The sequence below is a fragment of the Rhincodon typus genome, chromosome 18 (genome assembly GCF_021869965.1).
Source record: "Rhincodon typus isolate 14 chromosome 18, sRhiTyp1.1, whole genome shotgun sequence".
NCBI lineage: Eukaryota > Metazoa > Chordata > Chondrichthyes > Orectolobiformes > Rhincodontidae > Rhincodon > Rhincodon typus.
The window spans coordinates 53,884,854-53,908,061 of NC_063349.1; the positions used below are offsets into that span (position 1 = coordinate 53,884,854).

A 23,208-nucleotide genomic window follows, 5' to 3' on the forward strand; every position below is an offset into this window, starting at 1 on the left:
AGATTTGGTTTTGTTCTTTCTGGTTTAAATTCAAGTTAAGTTGTAATGAAAGGTTTTAATTTATAGAAAACCTTCTATGATGCTCAGAAATGTGAAAGATCTTTACAACCTTTTAAGTATTTTATGGTGTACAGTCATTATCATAAGGTAGGAAAAGCAAGAGTCAATATGCACTTAGCAAAGACAACAAGATGTTAGAGCAGAAATAGATAATTTGGTCCTTTGAGTCTCTCTGCCGTTCACTGAGTTCACAGTTGATCTGATGATCCTCAACCCAGCTTTCCTGCCTTTTCTCCATAACTCTTGATTCCCTTACTGATTAGAAGTCTCCCTACCTCAGGCTTGAATATACTTAACAACCCAGCCTCGGCAGCCCTCTGCAGAATTCCCCAGATTCACTATCCTTTGAGAGAAGATATTCCTGCTCATCTCTGTCTTAAATATGCAGCTCCTTATTCTGAAATTGTGCCCTCTAGTCCTAGATTCTCCCACAAGGGGAAACAACCTGTCTGTATTTACAGTGACAAGTCCCCTAAGAATCGTTTCTGGAGAAGGGTCACTGGACACGAACCGTTAATTTTGATTTCTCTCCACAGATGCTGCCAGACCTGCTGAGCTTTCCCAGCAATTTCTGTTTTTGCCCCTAAGAATCTTGTCTGCTTCAATGAGGTTGTTTCTCATTCTTTTACACTCCAATGGGTACAGACCCAACTGACTCAACCTCTCCTCATAAAATAGCCCTAGAGTGATCTAATCAAAGTCTTCATGAAGTTAACAGGGAAAAGACAGGATAGATAAAGATAAGCTATTTCCACCAGTTGAAGATTCTAGAATCAGGTAAATAGACAAAGAATTAGGGCCAGGCCATTCAGGAGAGATGTTAGAAAGCACTTCAACACTCAAATAGTAATAGAGGTTTTGAACTCTCTTTGTCAAACAGTGGTCGATGCTGATTTAATTGTTAAATTTAAATCTAAGACAGACATTTTTTTATTAAGCAAGATATCGAGGGATATGAGCCCAAGGCAGATATATGGAGTTAGGCCATAGATCAGTCATGATCTCATTGAATGATGGAACAGGTTTGAAGGGCTGAATGGCCTACTCCTGCTTCTATTTTCTATGCTTCCACTTCTGCCCTGTCTAGCCCACAGACTGTCCTTCCCAGAGCCCAGAGGACATGCCACCCGATGCTATGTCCCTGGATGAACAGTTGGGGCAGCAGTGGATCAGGAAGAGCAGCACGGTGACTGGTGTGTGACAGATGGTAAGCTCTTTCAGAAGATGTTCAGTGTCCTGCTCCTGTTTGTTAACAACACAACCCGCAACATTGCCTCAGTCTAAATCTTGGGAACTCCCTCCTTAACAGCATTGTGGGGTGCAGTGGCTCAAGAAAGCAGCTCAGTACTATCTTCTGAAGGGGCAGTTGGGGATGGACAGTGAATGGCGGCCTGACTCACATCCCACGAATGAATAAAAAAGATGTTGATGATTAGGGATGGAAATCGAAATTCCTGAGGGTGAGAAGTCATCCACTGTCAAGGTTGGGCATCTGTTAGCTCGGTTGGCTGATCAGCTGGTTAATGCTGCTGATAGCACGGATTCAATTCCTCCATCAGCTGAGGTTACTGTAAAGGTCACACTTTCTAACTGCGCCCCTTTCCAGAGGTTTGGTGACCCCCCCCACCAGGTTAAACCCCCACCAGAGACCTGTCCTGGAGTCTGATCAGGCTATGAAACTTTAACTTTTGAAGGAAGAGAAAGCACTGCTGAGAATGAGGATTTTAAATGAGAGGGGAGCAGGTAGGAAGCAGGTGACCTTCTGACAAGGAATCTGGAGGATTTTCAAAAAATGGCTGCAGAAACACAGCACAGATCAGCCATGACCAGTTTGAAACTCTGCAGCAGGCTCGAAGGGCTGAATGGCCAACTCCTGATCCTATTTCTTATAGTCATACTTATTTCATTTATTCATCCATAGAATATCTATATTAGCAACAAGGTCAACACCTTGCTCCCAGTTAATAACTATTGCCAAATTAAGCCTTTTATACGAGCAACTAAGGCTCAACCAGAACTACATAACTACATTGGAAAATTTGGCAAAATTTCTAGCTTGGCAACTTTTACTGTTCTTATTCTGCGTTGGAGTTGTAAGTTGATGTAATTAACAGTCTAATGACTTGTGTCATGAAAACAACATATTGCAACTTACTGACTGTGAGTTCAATTTGGCATATGTTGGAAAGAATTTTAACGCTTTTATTGTTAATCACAGATTGGAAAACTGCGCATTCAGCATATGTTATAATCTAATTACAAAAATGTGGTAGTACGGATATTTTTCAACAGAATGACTGATTTATTGATTTAATCCATCGATGTTCAGCTTTATTTGACCCGTTTCCAACAGCTGTAGTTGAGAATATAATTTAACCTTGCCGGGGATGTATTTTATTTTCAATGTGAATTAAGCAAAAGGTAAATAAGATCAACTCATACCTTTAAATTATTTATGCTTATAAGACAGGCGGGCAGCGAGCAGAACAATGAACCATGCATTTTACATTTGAAGTATTAGAACAGAGCAAAGAAGAATACAGCACAGGAACAGGCTGTTCAGTCTACGAAACTGACAGATGACATCTTTTTAGACTAAAATTGTTTTGCCTCTATGCAGCCTGTTTTCAAGATGTAGTGCTCCAAGAGGAGCTTGCAATAATTTTACAATTTTAAATAGATTAGATAGGTAATGGCAGAGAATATATTTCCTTTGATGAGTTATTACAAGAATCAGGCTATATAATCTTAAAATCAAAGATAGAAAAGAAACTTAAGTAGCACTTCTCACACAAAGTGTAATCAACATCTGGAATTCTCTTAAGAACATTGAAACTTAGCAACTTAAGAAATAGCAGCAGAATTAGGCCATCCAACCCCTCAAGCCTGCTCTGCCATTTAATATGATCATGGCTGATATCGTTTTGGTCTCGCCTTCACTTTCCTGCCTGCTTTCCAGATCCTTTTAACCTTGTAGTGATTGGAAGGAGGTTGGCCGAGTGGATCCATTGAGTATGAGATCCCTGATTGGTGCTGTCAATCTGAGCTGTTAAACAGGAGCCTCAGGGGTTCACCTCACTCTAGGGACTGGCTCTGAGCTGCTGGTCAGAGTCCATGTACTGTCCACATATATATAAAGGGTGGCTTGGCGATGGGATACCAGCCTCTGTGGAGTTATTTCAAACCTGTTACTGATTTAAAACCTGTCTATCTACTCCCTAAATTTATTTAGTTTCCCAGTTTCCATCACACTCTGAGGTAGTGAGTTCCACAGATTCAAACGTAGAAGATTTTCAGGGGACTTGGCAGGACAGGTGCAGAGGGATTGTTTCCCCTTACGGGATAGTCTAGGACCAAAGGGCATAATCTTGAAGTAACAGGTAGTACATTTAAGACCCTGATAAAGAGGAAATTCTCAGTCAATAGGTTATGAATCTATGGGATTCTTTACCACGGAGGGCTGCTGAGGCTGAGTCATTAAGTACATTGAAGGTTGAGACGGACAGATATTTAATCAATAAGGGACTTGCGGGTTACAGAGAAAAGGCAGGAAGGTAGAGTTGATGATTATCAAATCAGCCATGATCTCACCGGTTGGCAGGGCTGAATGGCCTACCTCGGCTCTTAAAAGACTAAAGATGTTGGATTAATTGGATCTTTCAAGTGTGAAATCAATAGATTTTTGTTAGGTGTGTATATCGAGCCAAAAAGCTAAGGTTGAACTAGAGCATTAGCAATGTTTGGTGTAATTTCCACTCTCACACTTGCTCCCTCACTAGGATTTACATCTATACATCCATTAATCCTCCTAGCTCTACTTCTGCTGCATTTGTTCCCTCTAAACCTGTCTATGTCAAAGCATTCATGCCTGGCCTCCCATATGGCTGCCTACTTAAACTTGGGATCAAAATTTCTGCCACCTAGATACTACATTGGAACAAGCCCCACCCCGTTCTCATTGACCTACATTGGCTCCATGTCCCTATAACATCCTGATTTCCAAATTTCATACTCACTTTCAAATCCCTACCTGGCCTTGTGCCTCCCTTACCCTGTAGTCTTCTCCATCCCACTGATTCCATTCATATCAGACTTAAAACTCAGTCTGTCTCTGTCCATACATGTTGCCAGACCTGCTGAGTTTATCCAGCACTTTTTGTTTTTATTATAAACCTTCAGAGATCTCTTATACTTTTCCAATTCCAGGCTCTGCAATCCTGAAATTATTCACTACACAATTGTGCCTTCAGCTGCCACTGTTTTGGAATCCCTCCACAAACCTCAGTCTCAATCCTCCTTGAAAGCATTCCTCAAAATCTTGCTCATTGACTACGCTTCTGTTACAGCATCTCTTCATGTAGTTTTGATCAAATTTTGATAAGTGCTTTGGATGAAGTGCTTTAGATTATGCTTTACATTAAATGCTTTAGATTATGTTAAAGGCATTAAATCAACAGAAAAGTGGTCTTGAGGTGCAGAGTAACTGAGGGATGAGTGCACCACTCCTCTCATGTATTTCTAAGTATTCACAATTAGTTCTCCCAGTCTTTGATCAGACTATTCATTGGGAGGACTTGCATAAGAAAGCTAGTACAGAGAAAGCAATAAGTCTTGATTTGCAGGAATCTAACATGTTGGGATGTCATTCTAGTTAAAGGAGAAGCCAATTTTGCTTTATGATACCGTGTCTTGTTGGTGGTACATTACACTTTACTCAGGGAGCCCAAATTTTTGTGCCAAGAAGCACTTTCACATGCTTGTTGCATTCTGGTTAGTGTTGGTAAAACTTCAATGTTCTTTTTCCCATCAAATGATTGACCAGGAATCTCTCCCATTCCTACCATTTGCCATGGTGTCTGTTGGAAGGACTCACAGGTTAATATTCAACATCGAAAATGAAATTGTTGGGCAAACTCAGCAGGCCTGGCAGCATCTGTGCAGAGAGAAACAGAGTTAAATTTTCGGGTCCAGTGACCCATCGTCGGAACTATACAAAGAGTCATTGGACTCGAAACGTTAACTCTGTTTCTCTCTCCAAAGATTCTTGTTGCATCTGCTGAGTTTCTCCAGCAATTTCTATTTTTGTTTCAGATTTTCAGCATCTGCAGTTCTTTATTTTATGTTTTCCACATGTTTGGCCACATTATGAGCGTACTTTCTTTGACTGTTAGGCTCTGCAGGCAATATGAACCCAGAGCTTCAGGCTCAGAGACAGGGCAACCACCCACTGTATCTCAAGACTGATTACACCCTACATTCCTGCACTGCCAAGTGAAAATGTGTGTGGATGGCAGTGAGCAGGTAGAGAAATGGATGAGGGACATCAAAAATAGATTGGAAGAAATTAATTCAAATTAATATCAAAATTTTACTGTACAGGAGCTGTATTCATAATGATTTAGGTATTGGCCAATTCAATTGCTATTCAAAGTCTGCTGGAATAGAATATAAAATATTCTTTTATTGTCGCGTGTTCACCATTGTAGGACTACAGCGAAAAGCTTTTACAATGTTCACTTTCTTATGGCAACATCTTAGGTACAAGTACCTAGATACAAGTCTTGGATATAGTAATGGAATAAAAGTAATTGCATTACTTTATAGAGTTGAAAAACAACTTAAAAACAGGACATCGTTAAAGGGTTAGGGTAGGAAATTACCGACATTACAGTGTAGCAGCTCAGCATAGGGCCTCTGCACATGGTCTGTGCTGTTCCGGGGCTCGCAGCCCACGCGCTGTTCTGGGGCTCACAGCCCGCGTGCTGTTCTGGGTCTTACAGCCCACGAGCTGTTCTGGGTCTTACAGCCCACGAGCTGTTCCAGGGCTCACTGCTCACATGGTTCTGGGGCTCCAAGCCCACGCACTGCTCCACTCGCAGCACACGCTGCTCCGGGGCTTGCAGCCCGCGCGCTGTTCCGGGGCTCGGAGCCTGCGCGCTGTTCCGGGGCTCGCAGTCCGCACCCTGCTCCACCTGCCGCTGCTCCAGGGTTTGCCTCTGGTGCTAAGGGGAGAGAAGAAGAGAAAAAGAGAGGGGAAAAAACAAGAAAAAGAAGAGGCAGAGCAGAGGAGCTCCGACAGGAGCATCCTACTCTGCCTCCATCTTACCGGTGTTGCTATTTGAGTAGTTGTGATGGTTCACAGTTTGTCTGCTAACTCCAGCACTGGACAATCATAAGCAAAGGGAAAGGCAGGACCACTGCTGTATCATTGAAGAACAAATACATCGGATTGGAAGGGAAAAACTTGTGATTCTTGTTCTGTTGGCTTGAAGAAAGAGTCCTTCCAATCAAAAATAAACCCACTTTTAAAAAAAATATCAATGGTAAATTATTATGCAGTTGATAAAACACAGCCCAGTCAATCACACAAGCCAACGTTCCATCCATTGACTCCATCTACACTTCTTGCTGCCTTGGAAAGGCAGCCAGCACGTCAAAGACCCCTCTGACCCCGGTTATAATCTTCTCCAACCTCTTCCATCATGCAGAAGATACAAAACCTTAAAGACACATACCAACAGGTTCAAGTACAGCTTCTTCTTCTTGTTAGACTTCTGAATGGACCTCTCAAATTTCAAATCTAATGTTGATCTTCCCCTTGTGCACTTTCTTTGTAGCTGTAACTTTGTATCCTTCGCTCTGTTCAATCAACCTATCATCTTTGTATGGTATGATCTGCCTGCACTGCATGCAAAACAAACCTTTTCACTGTATGTAAGTACACATGACAATAATAAATCAAATCAAAGTCTGTAAGAAAGGTCCTACTGCACATGATAAACAGTAATACTATCTGCTCCACCAATTTATTGCTTTTTATTCCAAAACAGACTGGCTTGGTGCTGTGTCGACGGATGGTCTGTGACTGTGAAAACCCTACAGTGGATCTTTTCTGTTGCCCTGAGTGTGACCCACGACTAACCAGCCAATGCCTGAATCAAAAAGGAGACATGACGTATAAAAGTGGAGACTCTTGGGTACAAGACTGCCAACAGTGTCACTGTGTGGTAAGCCATTGGCTTGTTCAGACATTTGATACGCTCCTAAATAAATACTCAAATTCAGTCATTAAATTTAACACATTGGTGTAAGATAGGCTTACACAGATCCTAAAGGAAGTTGCTATGATGGAAATAATTCCAAATACTGTATAGAAAATCAACTAAATTCATGAATCATTGAAGAGTAGACCATGATTATTGTATGATGAAGTGGAAAAAACAGCTGATGTTACACAAAGTAAAGCATGATACCTTTTGCAGTCTTATATAACATTATAATAGACATTCAGAGCACTATTTTCTTCCTATTTTTGTGCTCTGAACTGTAAATTTCTTCAGCACAGGCCGAGCCAGTATTTATTGACCATCCCAAGGTGCCCTTGAGAAGTCAGTGGTGAGCTGCCTTCTTGAACCATTGCAGTCTATTTAGCATGCAAATAAAGTTACACTTTCTGCTTTCAAAGTTGAAGGCTCAGGCATTATGTTGTGATGGTCAGAAAACAGTATATGAAAGGACAGATAAGAGAAGCCATGGAAACTTGACCATATTCGCACTTTCCAGAGACAACACACAAGGTTAAAGTTTTGTCATTACTTATTATTAATGCACAGCACAGTCAGTGTCATCGATCAGAGTTCATATAAAAGTGGTGCTTGCTTGCATTCTCTCTGGAATAGCCTTGTATTAAATGTCAATGCTTACTGTCTAAATTGTAATCACACATTACATAGACTATACATTAGTATATGGGTATTCATTACAGATCATATCAATTGTCAAACATATAGACGTTGGCTGGGAATTCCTGCGGTACGGAAGGGTTCCAGGTTGGAAAGCTGGGCTGGAATATGGAGAAGTGAACCAGCTTGGTGGGTGGCAGGACTCACAAGTGCACTTTATGCATAGTCGTCAATTAAGGCTTGCTGCTCAGCATTGCCACCACGAGTGGTGGCCACAATGTTGGTGCTGCACACAGAGGAAGTGAACTCAGCAATGGACGTTAGGGTTTAAGACCAGTCAAATCAAGTCCACTCCCTCCACCACCAATGCTCAGTAGCAGCAGTATGTACCATCTACAAGTTACGCTGCAGAAACTCACCAACACTCCTTAGGCACACCTTCCAAATTCATGATCACTTCCATCTTGAAGGACGAGGGCAACAGATAGATTGGACACCACCACATGCAAGTTCTCTTTGAGGCCACTCACTGTCCTGACTTGGAAATATATCATCGTTCATTCAGTATTGCTGGGTTAAAATCCTGGCATTTCCTTCCGAGTGGCGTGTGAGTCTACCTACGCCAAATGGACTGCAGTGGTTCAAGAAGATAGCTTACATCCATCTTCCCAAGGCAGTTAGGTACGGACAACACATGCTGTCTCAGGCTGCAATGCCCACAACCCACAAGTAAATATAAAAAGAGCCAGGTAGACGCAGGAGCTTCACTGAAAGTTGGTGGTGCCAATGCCATTGAGATGGTCATTTCTACTTTGCTGCATCGTCATGGGCTAAGGAGTGCACAAAAAGGAAGGCAGGCCCCTGCACACTGAGGGAGGTCACCAGTGTTCGCTTAGTGGTATTCTCATGTGGCAGAGGGCCCTTCCACTCCTAGCAAAATGTTAGTGGGTCCAGGAAGAGACCTTTTAGTGAACCACTTAAGTGGCAGAGTTGGTTTCCAAAATGGCTGTCTGCCACATTTCCTGCTGTTTGGCAGCAGAGCCTGATTTTTTTCCATTTTACCAACCTTCTGACCTCTAAGCCCATTCCGAAAGGCTCGAGACAATTAGAATCACGACAGTGCAGAAAGAGGCCGTTCAGCCCATCGAGTATACACCAACCCTCCAAAGAGCATCCCTGCTTTTCCCTGTAACCCCATACATTCTATTACTGTGGCTGACCCATTTAACCTGCACATCTTTGGACTGTGGGAGGAAACCCATGCAGACATGGGGAGAACATGCAAACGCCACACTGACAGTCACCCGAGGGTGGAATTGAATGTGGGTCGCTGGTGCTGTGAGGCAGCAGTGCCAACCATTGAGCCACCGTGCTGCCCCAATTTTTCCCCTTGTTTCTGCGCAGGTTTAGAATAAGGTTCTGGCTGAGAGACGTTCTTCCAACACCTCCCCCTCACCCTCTCCCTCCACCCTTCCCCGACCCCCTTCACAAACTCTGTTCCTGCCATAGCTCATCTCATCGCCATAGTTCCTTTCCATTCTAAGGCCTTGGATTCCCTTCAGTGTGGTGATGCTGAGTCCGGTGATTGTGATCTCTGTCCATGGGGTCCGTGATCCGTGGTGGGCCTTCCTCAAAGAGGCCAGAAGGGATCGAGGTGGGGGTCCAGTTAGCAGACAGCCAAGATCAACTCCACAAGATTGGGCCACAAGTCTTTTTGGGATCCCTGTCAAAACATAACCATTAGCCGAGAGGATCACTCGATGCAGATAAATTTCAATAACTTAATTTGTTCTACCGTAGTGTTATAATTCAGATTGATGTGCCACTGGCAACAACTGTAAAACTGTCAATCCAATTTATTTCTTTATTTTCGGCACTCTATGGTTTCATTTCAGGAATGCATAACCGTTCAAAAATTAATAGACATGGAAACATAGAAACAAACAAAATACGAGCAGGCCATTTGGCCCTTTGAGCCTGTTCTGCCTTTGATGTGATCATGGTTGATCATCCAACTCAGTCCCCTGTTCCTGCTTTCTCCTCCTACGCTTTGATACCTTTAGCCCAAAGAACTATACTTAATTTTCTTCTTGAAAGCAGTCAATATTTTGGACTCCACCACTATCTGTGGCAGACAAATTTGATAACATGTAATTCTGTTGGTGTTCTCACAATATTAAAGAGACATACGTGTCTGGGCTTTGAAATGGTTAGATTGTGATTAGGGCCCCTAAAGGCGCTTGGACAGGTGATGACCAGACTGTGGTAAATCAAGTGGTCAGTAGAAATTGGTCCTCAAGCTGTGTCAACATCCTCAACACTGGCCGTGTCTCCACAAGATAGGGGCGGTGATGGCCTAGTGAGACCCAGGCAATGTCTGGTTCGCAATCCTGCCATGGTGGGCTTTGAATTCAATAAAAATCTGGAATTAAGAGTCTAATGATGACCGTTAGTTGATTGTCAGGGAAAAAAAGCATCAGGTTCACTAATGTCCTTTAGGGAAGGAAACTGCCATCCTTACCTGGTCTGGTCTACATGAGACTCCAGACGCACAGCAATGTGGTTGACTCTTAACGGCCCTCTGGGCAATTAGGGATGGGCAGTAAATACTGGCTGTAGCCAGAGATGCCTTCATCCTTTGATTGAATGAAAAAAAAGATGACCCACCCGAGTAAATAACATCAGTACTGGCCTGCCTGCCTTATATAGCAGCATTCACTCAAGTCAGAGGACTATTATGTAGAAGGAGGTGGGGAGTAATTATGTCCATCCAGCTCCAGAGCGCATTATTTTTAACCAAAAGAAGAACTACAGGGTATGGTAATGAATATCTGACCAGGGTTGACCCCATCCCAGGTTCACTGTACCCCAATTAATTTCTTATCCATCTTTAGGAAATTAGAATCCCTCATACTTGTTTCTGGCATCCACCAGAGACATTCAACTAGCTCTGCCAATTTAGCCAGGAAGCCAAATTCTGCTCAGATTCAGCACAAGACCATTCAACTGTTAAATGGATACAATTTGTGCCTGTTTTATCCCTGGAGGAAGGGAGGATTCATTTCAATTTCCACTCCAGAACCATTTTTGATTCCTTAAAATCTGGTGTAAAACTTCACTGTTGAACTTTGTTTAAGCTGTACACACAATTTCTGAAGAAGAGTCATACTGGACTCTGCTTCTTTCCCCACAAATGCTGCCAGACCTGCTGAGTTTCTCCATCACTCTCTGTGTTCATACAATTTCTATCCTTCCTTCAACAGCACCTTCCAAACCCATAATCTCTGACATCTAGAAGGATGAGGGCAGTAGATAGGAGCATTATCATCTGCAAATTCCCCTCCAAGCCACACTCCAATTCCTGACGTGGAATTGGATCATCGCTCCTTCAGTGTCACTGGATTCAAATCCTGCGACTCCCTTCCAAACAGCTCTCGGGATGTTCCTACGCCACATGGACTGCAGTAGTTCATGCAGGAGGCTCACCACCACATTCTCAGGGGTAATTAGAGATGGGCAATAAACGCTGGCCCGGCCAATGATACCCACATGTTAAAAAGTGCGTTCCATCAATTCAGATGGATCAAAACAGTTAAACCAACAAAATCACTCACCACAGCATGGGAAGCACATTGATCCTTGGTAGTGTATGCCTTGTAAGTTACAAAATTTACAAGTGATGTGTTCTTTTCCCAATCGATTATATTTGGACCAGAAATAATTCCAGTTCATCTCTGTAATAAGCCACACGTTTCCCACTGGTTTCACATATACAGGAGATGTGACACAAGGCACTACATATTGACTTTGTAATGTGATGCTCATATTCACTTCAAAGCGTTGCTTCATATTGACTCTGACCAATTGTACAATGGCTTAGGTTTTTAACTGTGTTCTTTGTTGTTTGTTTTTTTTTACAGCAAGGTGAGGTTGACTGCTGGCCTCTGCTGTGCCCAGAAATCGATTGTGAATTTAGCACAATCCCAGAGGGTGAATGCTGCCCACAATGCATCACTGATCCTTGTCAAGCTAACAAAATCCGCAATGATATCACCAAGACTTGCGTAGATGAGCTTAATTTGGTCCGCTTTACAGGATCCTCATGGATAAAACATGGCACGGAATGTACTCTCTGCCAATGCAAGGTGAGCCAGAGACACTTCTCAATCTCAGCCTGTAACGGTTGAGCAGGAACGTAATATTTTTCCAAAAGCAACAACTCATACAGCTCCTTTGATAAAATATTTTATGGCAAATCAAAAACTTCTGAAGTACAGTCAGTGCTGTAATAGAGGAAACTGTGATGAAGGTGTTTTTAATTTATTTGTTCATGAGATGTAGGCATCACTGGCTTGACCAGCATTTATAGCCTCGTCCCTAATTGCCCTGAGGGCAGTTAAGAGTCAAGCCTTTTGCTGCAGTCACATACAGGCCAGGCCAGGTAAAGAAGTCAGATTTCCTTCCCTACAGTGTTGTGTAGGGTGATGTGAGAAAAATACTTTCACTCAGCAAGTAGTTAGGGTCTGGAATGCACTGCCTGGAAATGTGGTGGAGTCAGGTTCAATTAAGGCATTCAAGAGGGCATTGGATGATTATTTGGATAGAAATGGTGTGCAAGGAGATGGAGAAAAGGCAGGAGATTGGCACTAGGTTATGATGCTTATATGAAAAGCCAGTGATAGGCCATCTGTCATGGTGGGATTTGAACCCATGTCTCTAGATCATTAGCCTGCAGCTTTGGATTACTATAGTCCAATAACAACACACTACAGCACCTCCTCCTCTGGTAATATCACAGAAGTAATCACCCGGGGTCCAGGCAATTTCCCCGGGAACATGGGTTCAAATCCCATCATGGCAACTTATGGAATTTAATTTCAATTAATAAATCTGGAATTGAAAGCTCATCTCGGTGATGATGACCAGGGCAACGGCCATCAGTTCTCATAAAACCTCATCTGATTCTGTAATGGGAGGGAAATCTGCTGTCTTTACTTAGTCTGCCCCATACTGACTACAGCAATGTGGTTGATTTTTATCTGCCCTCTGAAATGCTCTAGCAAGCACCATTTGAAACTCCTCAGATACTGAAGCAGTCCATGTTCAAATGTAACATTGCGACAATGCCCAGGCTTGGGCTGACAAGTGGTGAGTAACATACGTACCACAGAACTGCCAGGCAAGGGCCATCCCCAATAAGTGACAATCTAACTACTTTCGCTTAATATTCAATGGTGTTACCATCATTGAATCTCTCACTATCAATATCCTGTGTTACCATTGACCAAAAACTCAATTGGACTTGCTACAAAAACACAGTGGCTATAAGAGCAGGTCAGAGGCTAGGAATACCACAGCAAGTAACTCAACTCCTTATACTCCCCACTTGCCCTGGATGGGTTCAGCTCCAATAACACTCAAGAAGCTCGACACCATTCAGGCCAAAGCAGCCGCTTGATTGGCACTACATCCACAAGCATCCAATCCCTCCACCATCCATGCTGAGTAGCAGCAGTGTGTACTATCTACAAGATGCAATGCAGAAATCCACCAAAGATCCTCAGACAGCACTTTCTAAACTAACTACCACTTCTATCTAGAAAGACAAGGGTGGCAGAGACATGGGAACACCACCCCCTGCAAGTTCCCTTCCAAGCCACTCACCATCCTGACTTGGAAATATATCACCATTCCTTCACTCACACTGGGTCAAAGAACACAAAACTCTGCTTTAATAATGTTGATTGAGGGATAAATACTGGGAGGGTGACCAGGGAGAATTTCCTGACACTTCTTTGAAATAGTTCCATCTGCCTAAGTGCCAGACAAGATGTTTGCATTCAAAAGGTGGAAAATTAGTGAAAATTTACAAACACTGCACACTAAAATACAAACAGGAAACTGCAATCAATCCTTCAATATCTGAAAAGACAACGGCCTAGATTTTTCAATTAGTGACTGAAACCCTATTTCCTGCCTTGATCTTATTAAAAATGACTCACTCTGAGTTAGAGATTCCTGAATAGAGACACCTGTACAGTCTGACCAGGAATCTGTGAATCCAACCGTAGAGAAGATTTTTGGAGATAACCCGTCACATTTTGGAATAGTAAATGTGTGTGTTTGGTAATTTAAATAGCCCAGCAGCACAGCCCAATCACTTTGCCAGCTCCTGTGAAATGTTAAAGTAAGCTAAGTGTGGTGTTAAGGTAGGAGTTATTTGAGGAGCTAATCTGCTAAGTGGTTGAGGGGGATTTGGTGTGCTGGGTGACTGAAAAGGATATTGTGTCAGATGGTTGAGCTGATAGTGTACCAGATGGGTGAGGGGAATAGCATGTCAGGTGGGTGAGGGGCCGTAGTGTGCCAGGTGGGTGAGGGGAATAGTGTACCAGGCAGTTGAGAGGACTAGTGTGCCAAGTGGTTGAGGTATGCCAGGTGGGTAGGTTAAAAGAGGTTTAGCTGGGAAGGGCTGGTCAGTGGTGAGTCCAGGGGTCAGTTTAGCAGTTTAGAGTAGGTTTTTAATCCTCTAACCTTTCCTGGTTAACTACTAACCTATAAACGGTCTCATCTCTCAGACTTTAAGGGGCTCTTTCCAGAGGGTTTCAGAGGCAGGGGAATTGCCCATCAGAAGTTTCAATTTCCCAAGTAATTCCCACAGAATCTACTGTGTTAGCTTTTCTATACAGTCCCAATGCGCACCTTCAGTCTGTGCTATTTCAGTGACTTTCTGGAGTATCTGGACCTGGAGAATAATTAATCTTTAGTAAGGATCTCAGGCAAAGTAGGCTTTTTAGTCGAGTTTTATTCATCTGGTATATGCCGAGCCATTTGTTACAGATAGATCAATATCTCCTTGTCAACCCATCCATCATAAATTAAAGCAGACTATTTTACTTGATATATGTAGGACAAAATTACTTTAGTTTTATTAAACCACCAACGTGTGCATAATTTAAATGTAATATTCTTTGAGGTCAGGCCTCAGGTATGATATAAGCTTAGCATTTAACTATCATCTTAACCATAGATTATATTATAGGATACACATCACGTTCATGTATTGGCATTATTTTCACAATATGTATTATGAGGTAGGTAGCAGTTTTGTTGCATTTTTGCTGCTAACTAGTTGCATGCAGAGCACTTATTTGTCAGTGATGATGGCCTGACTGTAAAAATGAAATTTATTTTTAAGTGAAAAGTAATCAATTACTAGAAAATAAGGCTGAAATTTTGTGTATTTAATAGTATTAAAATCTCTCAACATTTAGATCAATGTAATGATTATTTTTCCTCAATGTTATTCAGAACATATTTTTTCTTCAATACCGTGTAGCTTAGTTCAAGTTTAGGACTTCGCAGATTAAAAGGTTGCAATTGATTATTAAGTTACGGAAATGTGATTAGCTACTTATTGAATTGTAATCCAGTCAGAAAGTGTATAATATAGTTCCTTAGTCTCTTAACAGGCAGTTCCCAGGTTACAAACAGGTTCCATTCCTGGGTCTGTTTGTACACAAGTCAGAAAACAATGCAGGGCAATATATTATAGCCATTTTAAGGGCAGGAAACGTACATCTATTGGATCTTTAAAATTACACCTCAGTAATGGGATTGCATTTGCAAGTACAAGATGGATGTTTGTTAATCAGAAACCCCTGTACATTTGCTTTCTCTCTTCAGATGCTAAGCGAATATAGATCTTTGTCTTCCAGTTTGATCTTAATCAGTATTAAAAACTATGCAACCTGAAATTTGGTGTGAAGCCATTATAACACAGAATATGACATTATGGCACAGATTTAACTAGGTCATTACATCATTTTCAATAATTTAATGTTTCAGAGTATGTAATTAATAATCTCTTTAATTGATAGTAAGTTCTGCTTCTAAGGCAATTGGCTCATGCGTCTATATCTGACTGTGTGTTTAATAAATCACTGTTAAAATTATTTTCCATATTGGATACATGAAATTAACCCACCTCAAAAAAATAAGCATTTATATCTCTGTTTTAACTCCTTCTGAAAGAACCTGATAAATATCTAATTAGGTGTAGATTGACAGTTTGAGGAATGAGAAAAGAGCAAGACTGTCAAGTGCAGTATAGAATACAACGATTTTTACACTGTTGTGACTGGGGAAATGTCATCCATGGAAAACAACCAGCCAAAGTTGAATAATGAAAGTGTACGTTTCAGTTGCCTTAAGGGTTTCAGGGAAACAGTGCGCCGAACTTCCTGTCGGCAGATTAAATAATGGAGCAGAATTCATGATTGAGTGTCTATTGCATGGTTTACAAAAAGAATGGATTAGGTTTCTTATCAGGAAGTTGTAATAATCTCATGTGCTGATATCTTCACCTAACAAAGGGGCAGCGCTTTGAAAGCTTGTGATCTCAAATAAATCTGTTGAACTATAACCTGGTGTAGTGTGACTTTTGACCTGAATGCTAATGAGCAAGGGAACAGGTTTTCCACACTGAACCTGGACAGAACAGGAGCATGAAATACTCATTACTACCCCAATGAAAATTTCTTAATATTTATCCATTTCAACAATATGCAAAAGTACAACTTTTCATTTTATATCTAGGACACAGCTCTGTCCAATTTTAAAAAGTACAGAGAATACTGGAGAAACTCGGCAGGTCTGGCAGCATCTGTGGAGAGAGAAAACTTCTCACATACAAATTTCTCTCTCCACAGATGTTGCTGGACCTTTTGAGTTTGTCCAGCATTTCTCTGTGTTGGTTTCAGATTTCCAGCATCTGCAATGTTTTGCTTTCTGTTCAATTTTAGCTTGAACTTTTGATACCACTAACAAACCATTGATACAGGCCACATATAAAACAACAAAGAATGGATGCTGGAAATCAAAAACAGAAATAAAAATTGCTGGAAAAATGCACCAGGTGTGGAGAGAAAGCAGAGTTAATATTTAATGGTCCAGCAACCCTTCTTCAAAACAATTCTTCAGATACAGACCATAACCTTGACATTACGATGGCTTTCTGAATACATATCCATGACATTACCAAGGTTAACAGCTTTCAACACCTGACATTTCCCCCTGCCTTTGGTCATGTGCTGCTGAAACACTTATCTGTAATTTTGTCACCTTTAAAATTGATTATTTTAACCTTTTCTTGCCAGTCTCCCATCTTCCTTCGTACTCTGCTTCCCATGTTCTGGCACAATCATTCATGAATAAAGACAGAAATTGCTAAAGAGACTCAACAGATCTGACAGCATCAGTGGAGAAATTTTGTGCAGTATTTTGCACTTGTTATAAGAACTATACATGCATGTGTTTGCCAACTTACATTGGCTCCCTGACCAAAAATGCCTCAATTCTAAAACTCTTATTTCAGTTTTCAGAGCCTTTCATACCCTCGGCCATCAATTCCCAGTGTCCCTCCAAATCCAACACGCCCTCCTCCCTCCCCCCAACACTACCACCTTTCACAGGGCTATAACTGCACAGCTGATATCTGCACATTTCGAATTCTCGCCTCCTTTGACAACCCCAATTTTAATGATCCTGCTGTTGTTAGCCATGCTGCGTAATCTTGGAACAGTTTCCAAAACCTGTACTGCTCTCTCCTTTTAACATGCTTCGTAAAATCTCTCCCATGACCAAATTTTAATCATCTATCTGTATATCTAGTGAGGCAGATGGCTGTCTCATCTTGTTTGATGTGAAGTGCCTTGGGACATTTCACAGGCTCAAAAGCACTATATAAATGTAACTTGTTGTTGGTGGTCCCTTCGAGTGTATTTTAGATTGAGTTTAGTAAATTTATAGATCATCAATCTATTCAGAGATATTATCACACACCACTGAAGCAGGTCAGGTTTGAACCTGGATCTCCCAGTTCAGAGGTAGAGACATTACCACAGAGCCACAAAACCCCTTTGCGGTAGCATGCAGATTTTTCCCTAATTTGTTCGGAGATGGAGCAGGTGGGACTTGAACAAATGCCTCCTGATTCAGAGGAAGGAACACTACCACTATGTCCCAAGCGCCCTTGTTTAGTAGATTTATAGAATTCTGTTTTATGACTTTGCTATATTTATGTATCTGTACTAATTTCAGTCTGAAAGTGCATGGGGCTGTTGTGATTTGCAATGTAACTTTTATCCCAGTGCCTCTCACATTCTTTCTTTTCTCCTCCTCCAGAATGGTCATGTCTGCTGCTCAGTGGACCCTCAGTGCCTTCAGCAACTCTAAGCTGTAAAACACTCTGTATAGCATTTGTTGTGCCATTTGTATGGAATTCCTGTCAATTCTGCAGGGCAAGAGTTAACATCAGTACAAAACTCTCTACAAGAACAACTTTCCTATCAGAAAATAATGTTTATACCAAATACATATTTACGTTTAACCAAAACAGAAGCTGTTGTCATCAAGAGGAAATCACATTATAGCCAGGACTGAGAGTGTTGGAGCTAAATCACATGTGGCCAGTTTACAAATGGAGAAGTCATTTGAAAGCAAGTGCAAACTTGTTAGATTGTATGTGAAAAACATGTTTTAACACCAAGTTTAGAAAGAATATATGTACAAGCATGACTAGACAGTAAGGATCTCAATGCAAGGGAAGTCTGGTAATGTATTTTTTTTTCTGTTGTTTGTTTGAATTGATGTTTCCCAGTTCCAATGATTGCTGACTTGCTTGTCTTAGTGCAAATATGTTGAATTTAAATTAAAACAATTTTCATTCAATTTCAAAATTATATCTTTTCTTCAATTTAACACAATGCCAACACTTCAGTTTTCAGAAGCATAGTGCAAGTTGACTGAGCTTGACCCCAGGGTTGGAATGTTGTCAATGCAGCAGAGGCCGGGGCTAACACTGCCTCAACCGTTTTTGGGACACACACACCCCCACTCCACCCCAATAAAAACAGGCGATAGTTTACAACAGACTGTCAACTGCTGTTCCTTGCCCACCTCCAGGAGGATCAGTAAAGCAGATGTCTCAGCTTTAAGTAACTTCTTACACCTTGGGAAGGATATATTGCCCTTGGAGGGAGTATAACAAAAACAACGCTTGGACTTCAGGTGTTAGGTTTTGCAAAAAGATTGTACAAATTAGGCCTGTTTTCTCCAGAATTTAGAAAGTTAAAGTCGAAGTCTTCAAGATATTAACAAGAAAAGTCAATTTATTCATTCATGGCATGAGGGCGTTTCTGACTAGGCCAGCATTTATTGTCCATACTTCATTAACCACAGCACAGTGAAGAGTCAACCACATTGCTGTGGATCTGGAGTCACATGTAGGCCAGACCAAGTAAGGATGGCAGTTTCCTTCCCTAAAGGACATTAGTGAACCAGATGGGTTTTTCTTGACAATCAGTAGGTTGTCATTAGACCATTACATAATGATAAACCATTATCATTAGATAATGATAAACTATTTCCACTGATTCTAGATTCTAGAACTAGGGCGCATAGTCTGACATTGAGGGCCAGACCATTCAGGAGCAATGTAAAGAAGCATTTCTACATACAAAGGGCAGTAGATCTTTGGAACTCTCTTCCACAAGTGGTAATTGATGCTATAGAAACAAAATCAGAAATTTCTGGAGAAACTCAGCGGGTCTGGTGGCATCTGTGAAGAGAAAACAGAGTTAAGGTTTCAGGTCCAGTGACCCTTCAGAAACCTGAACAGTTCAAACAGTTCTGAAGAAGGGTCACTGGACCTGAAATGTTTACTCTGCTTTCTGCCTCCAAAGATGATGCCAGACCTGCTGAGCATTTCTAACAACTTCTAATTTCATTTCTGATTTCCAGCATCTACAATTCTTTGGTTTTTTGTTTAGTAGTTGATGCTAGATCAGTAAATAATTTTAAATCTGAGATAGATAATTTTTTGCTAAGCAAAGATATTAAGGAAGTTAGAACATAGAACATAGAACGTAGACCATTACAGCGCAGTACAGGCCCTTCGGCCCTCGATGTTGCGCCGACCTGTGAAACCAATCTGAAGCCCATCTAACCTAAACTATTCCATTATCATCCATATGTTTATCCAATGACCATTTAAATGCCCTTAAAGTTGGCGAGTCTACAAAGCCATGGATCAGCCATGAGCTCATTGAATGGTGAAATAGGCTTGAATGCTGAATGGCCTACTCCCACTCATGTGCTCTTCAGAGTCATATCCCAACACTTCCAGTCTGGGACTAACACTAACTCTTTGCTGTAAGGTAACCAAGTTCACTATATCCTTCCCTTCTCAAGAGCACTAATCTATATAACCAAATACATTCAAGGTCTTCACAAGACTGCTTAACTCAACGAAAAAAAGCAAAAGTAAAATCTCTGTCTCAGGGCTATGGATGTTTCCCCCAAAGTTGAAAAAAAAGTCTTTTAAAAATCTCTATCAAAGCTTGAGGCCCCATTATTTATTTTGCTGAGTCACCAAGCAAGCGAAAGTGATCAAAAATCCATTAATGGTGCATAAAAACCCATAAATAGGTCTCATGAAACACTTAAAAAGAAATCACCATGTCTAGAGAAACAAAGACAAGTTAATTCTTCACTTCAGACACATGGTAAACCCACATGTTATGACCATAAACCGAAAACTCAAACTTACAATTAAGATGTATACAAATCACGTGATCTACATCGCAATGTGCAGAAATAAGACACAGACTCAGAACAGCAGAACTAATGACATTAACACACACAAGGTAATCTACACAGTGGGACACCCATCACCATTAGAAGAGACCTGGATTTGCTGAGATACCTCCATTGGTGAAGACATCGGAGGCATTCCTAGGGCAGACAGCAAATTCAGATGAGCCACAAGAGATACAATTTGACTACAACAATGTACATACTATTCATTTTGTGCTTGGTATGGGAGTATTACTGCCCTATCAGACTAGGTCCTATGCTGCACTGAGGATGTTACCAAGCATGGTAACGAAACATCTGCGAAACAAGAAACCAGCTTGGTGAGCCAACCAACCTCAACAACCTCATCAACCTTCTTATTTTGTAAAACAGAACCATCGATGCCAATGACAGAGATAGTGCTGAGTGAGCAGCTGTCGTTTAGTAACGCAACTGGTGACTGAAAAGGTTTACTTCGCCAGGAGAGGTCACCTGGGAATATACAATTTTCTTTTCTGTGCGTCATTTTTGCAAGAGTTCGTTTGTAATTTCAAGTATTCCTTCATTTGAATTATGAGGGATTTTCAGTATAGGTCTTAGCATCAACATTTCAATGACCTTTTTTTCCACAGATCATTACTCATTGTCCACCTTTGTGATACAAAGAGAAATGTGGCTACAGAATAGAATCACTTGTTCTTTGTTAAAAGCTTGACCTTTTTTCATTGGTATCACATCCTTCATCTTCAAAAAATTACTTCAGGCTGTCTCTTTCTTAATTCTATCTTCTGTATTATATCTGCCATTATCTGTTATTATTTGACAATTATTAATAGACAATTAATAAACAAACCTATCTACTGTTCCAGTGTGCCACCATCCACTTGGCTGTTTACTTTTCCTTCTTCCAACATGATGTCCCATTGTTTCTGTCTTTATAGTGGTCATATTCTAAATTTCTAGATTTTCTTTTATCTACAATATGTTGTAGGGTCTCTTAAGGCCATAAGACCATAAGACATCAGAGCTGATAAAGGCCATTCAGCCCATCAATTCTGCTTGATTTCTTGATTCCCTTTTGATTAAAAATTTGCCAATCTGAACCTTGAATATTTTCAATGACTCAAGAACTCTATGCACTAAAGAATTCCACAGATTCACTCCCTCTGAGAGAAAAGAATTCCTCCTCATGTTCGTCTTAAGCAGATGGCCCCCTTACTCTTAAAATATGTACTTTGGCCCTAGACTCTCCCACAAGTGGAAAAAAACTCTCCACTTCTACCCTGTCAAACCCATATGAATTTTATGTTTCAATAAGGTCGCCTCTCATTCTTTTCAATGTCTATATGTACAGGCCCAATCCTACTTAACCTCTCCTCATAAGAAAATCCCTCCGTTTCCAGGATCAACCGAGTGAACATTCTCTGGACTGCCTCCATTGCCAGTATTTCCTTAGATAAGGGATCCAAAATTGTTCACAAAGCAAGATCTTCTTTTACATGCCCTTATTATCTCCTGATTTATTCTCTGTCCTACATCATAGCTCCTGTTAGGGGACCTAAAGATTACTCTCACCAGTGCATTCCTTAATTTACTTTTTCTCATTTCCATCCATATGGACTCTATATCTTCTGATCCAAGATCATTTCTTGCTATCACATTTATTCCATCTTTCTTTGTACTAACAAAGCCACTTCACTGCCCTTTATGATTCTGATTACCTTATGATTCAGGAAGGAGCACTGTGTCATCAGTGTACCGCAAGTGCGTTATTTTCTTCTGTGAAGGAAAAAACAGAGTTAACATTTTGAGTCCAGTCACCCTTCCTCAGAACTGATGGTGGCTGGGAAAACGTCAGTTTATATGCAGAAAAAAGGAGGAGGATGGGGTAGGGAGTAAACGGTAGGATAGAGCCGAAAGAGAGAGAAGAGCAGTTGGACAGACAAAGAGTTGATAACAATCAGGCTGGGAGGGTGAATAGTTGTTAATGGGGCCTGTTAGTGACAAACAACAGGTAGTGTGTGATGGCAGGCTATGTGGTAACAAGGTGTGGTGTGTGGGGTAGGGGGCTGGGACATGGGAGAGTTTAGGCCCTAAAATTATTGCCAATCAAGCAGGCTGCTTTGTCCTGCATGGTCATAGATTCATAGAGTCATAGCGTCCTACAGCACAGAGACAGGGCCTTTGGCCCAAACTGGTCGATGCTGAACTAAATGTCTATCCACGCTAACCCCATTTCCCTGCACTTGGCCCATATCCCTCTAAACCCTTCCTATCCATGCATTCATCCAAATGCCTTTTAAATGCTGATAACGTACCTGCCTCAACCACTTCTGCTGGCAGCTCATTCCATATGTGCACCACCCTCAGTATAAAATAGTTGCCCCTCAGGTTCCCATGTATTCTTTCCCCTCTTACCTTAAATTGATGCCCTCTAGTCCTCGATTCCCCAACTCTGGGAAAAAGACTGAGTGCATTCACCCAATCAATGCCTCTCATGATCTTATACACTTCTATAAGAATCCCCCCTCAGTCTCCTATGTTCTAAAGAAAAACGTCCGAGCTTGTCCAACCTAGCTTGTCCCTATAACTCAGTCCCTTGAGTCCTGGCAAAATCCTTGTAAATTTCTTCTGCACTCTTTCCAGTTTAATAACATCTTTCCTACAGCAAGGTGACCAAAACTGAACACAGTACACCAAATGCGGCCTCACTAACGTCCTGTACAACTACAACATAACTTCCCAACTTCTGTATTCAATGCCCTGACCGATCAAGGCCAGTGTGCCAAAAGCCTTCTTCACTGCCCTGTCTACCTGTGACTCCACTTTCAGA

The 23,208-nt window shown here is 41.3% G+C and overlaps 1 protein-coding gene across 1 annotated transcript in view; it reads left to right on the top strand.

Moving 5' to 3' along the window:
• LOC109928903 (protein kinase C-binding protein NELL2-like) overlaps window positions 1-18,470 on the top strand; it is a 223,256-nt gene extending 204,786 nt beyond the window's left edge. Inside the window, exons 17-19 of the mRNA XM_048607573.1 lie at window positions 6,891-7,067; window positions 11,663-11,887; window positions 17,925-18,470. Of these exons, the coding sequence (XP_048463530.1) occupies window positions 6,891-7,067; window positions 11,663-11,887; window positions 17,925-17,975 (453 nt within the window). The 3' untranslated portion in view covers window positions 17,976-18,470. The remainder of the gene's footprint in view (window positions 1-6,890; window positions 7,068-11,662; window positions 11,888-17,924) is intronic.
• Window positions 18,471-23,208: the final 4,738 nt, after the last annotated feature.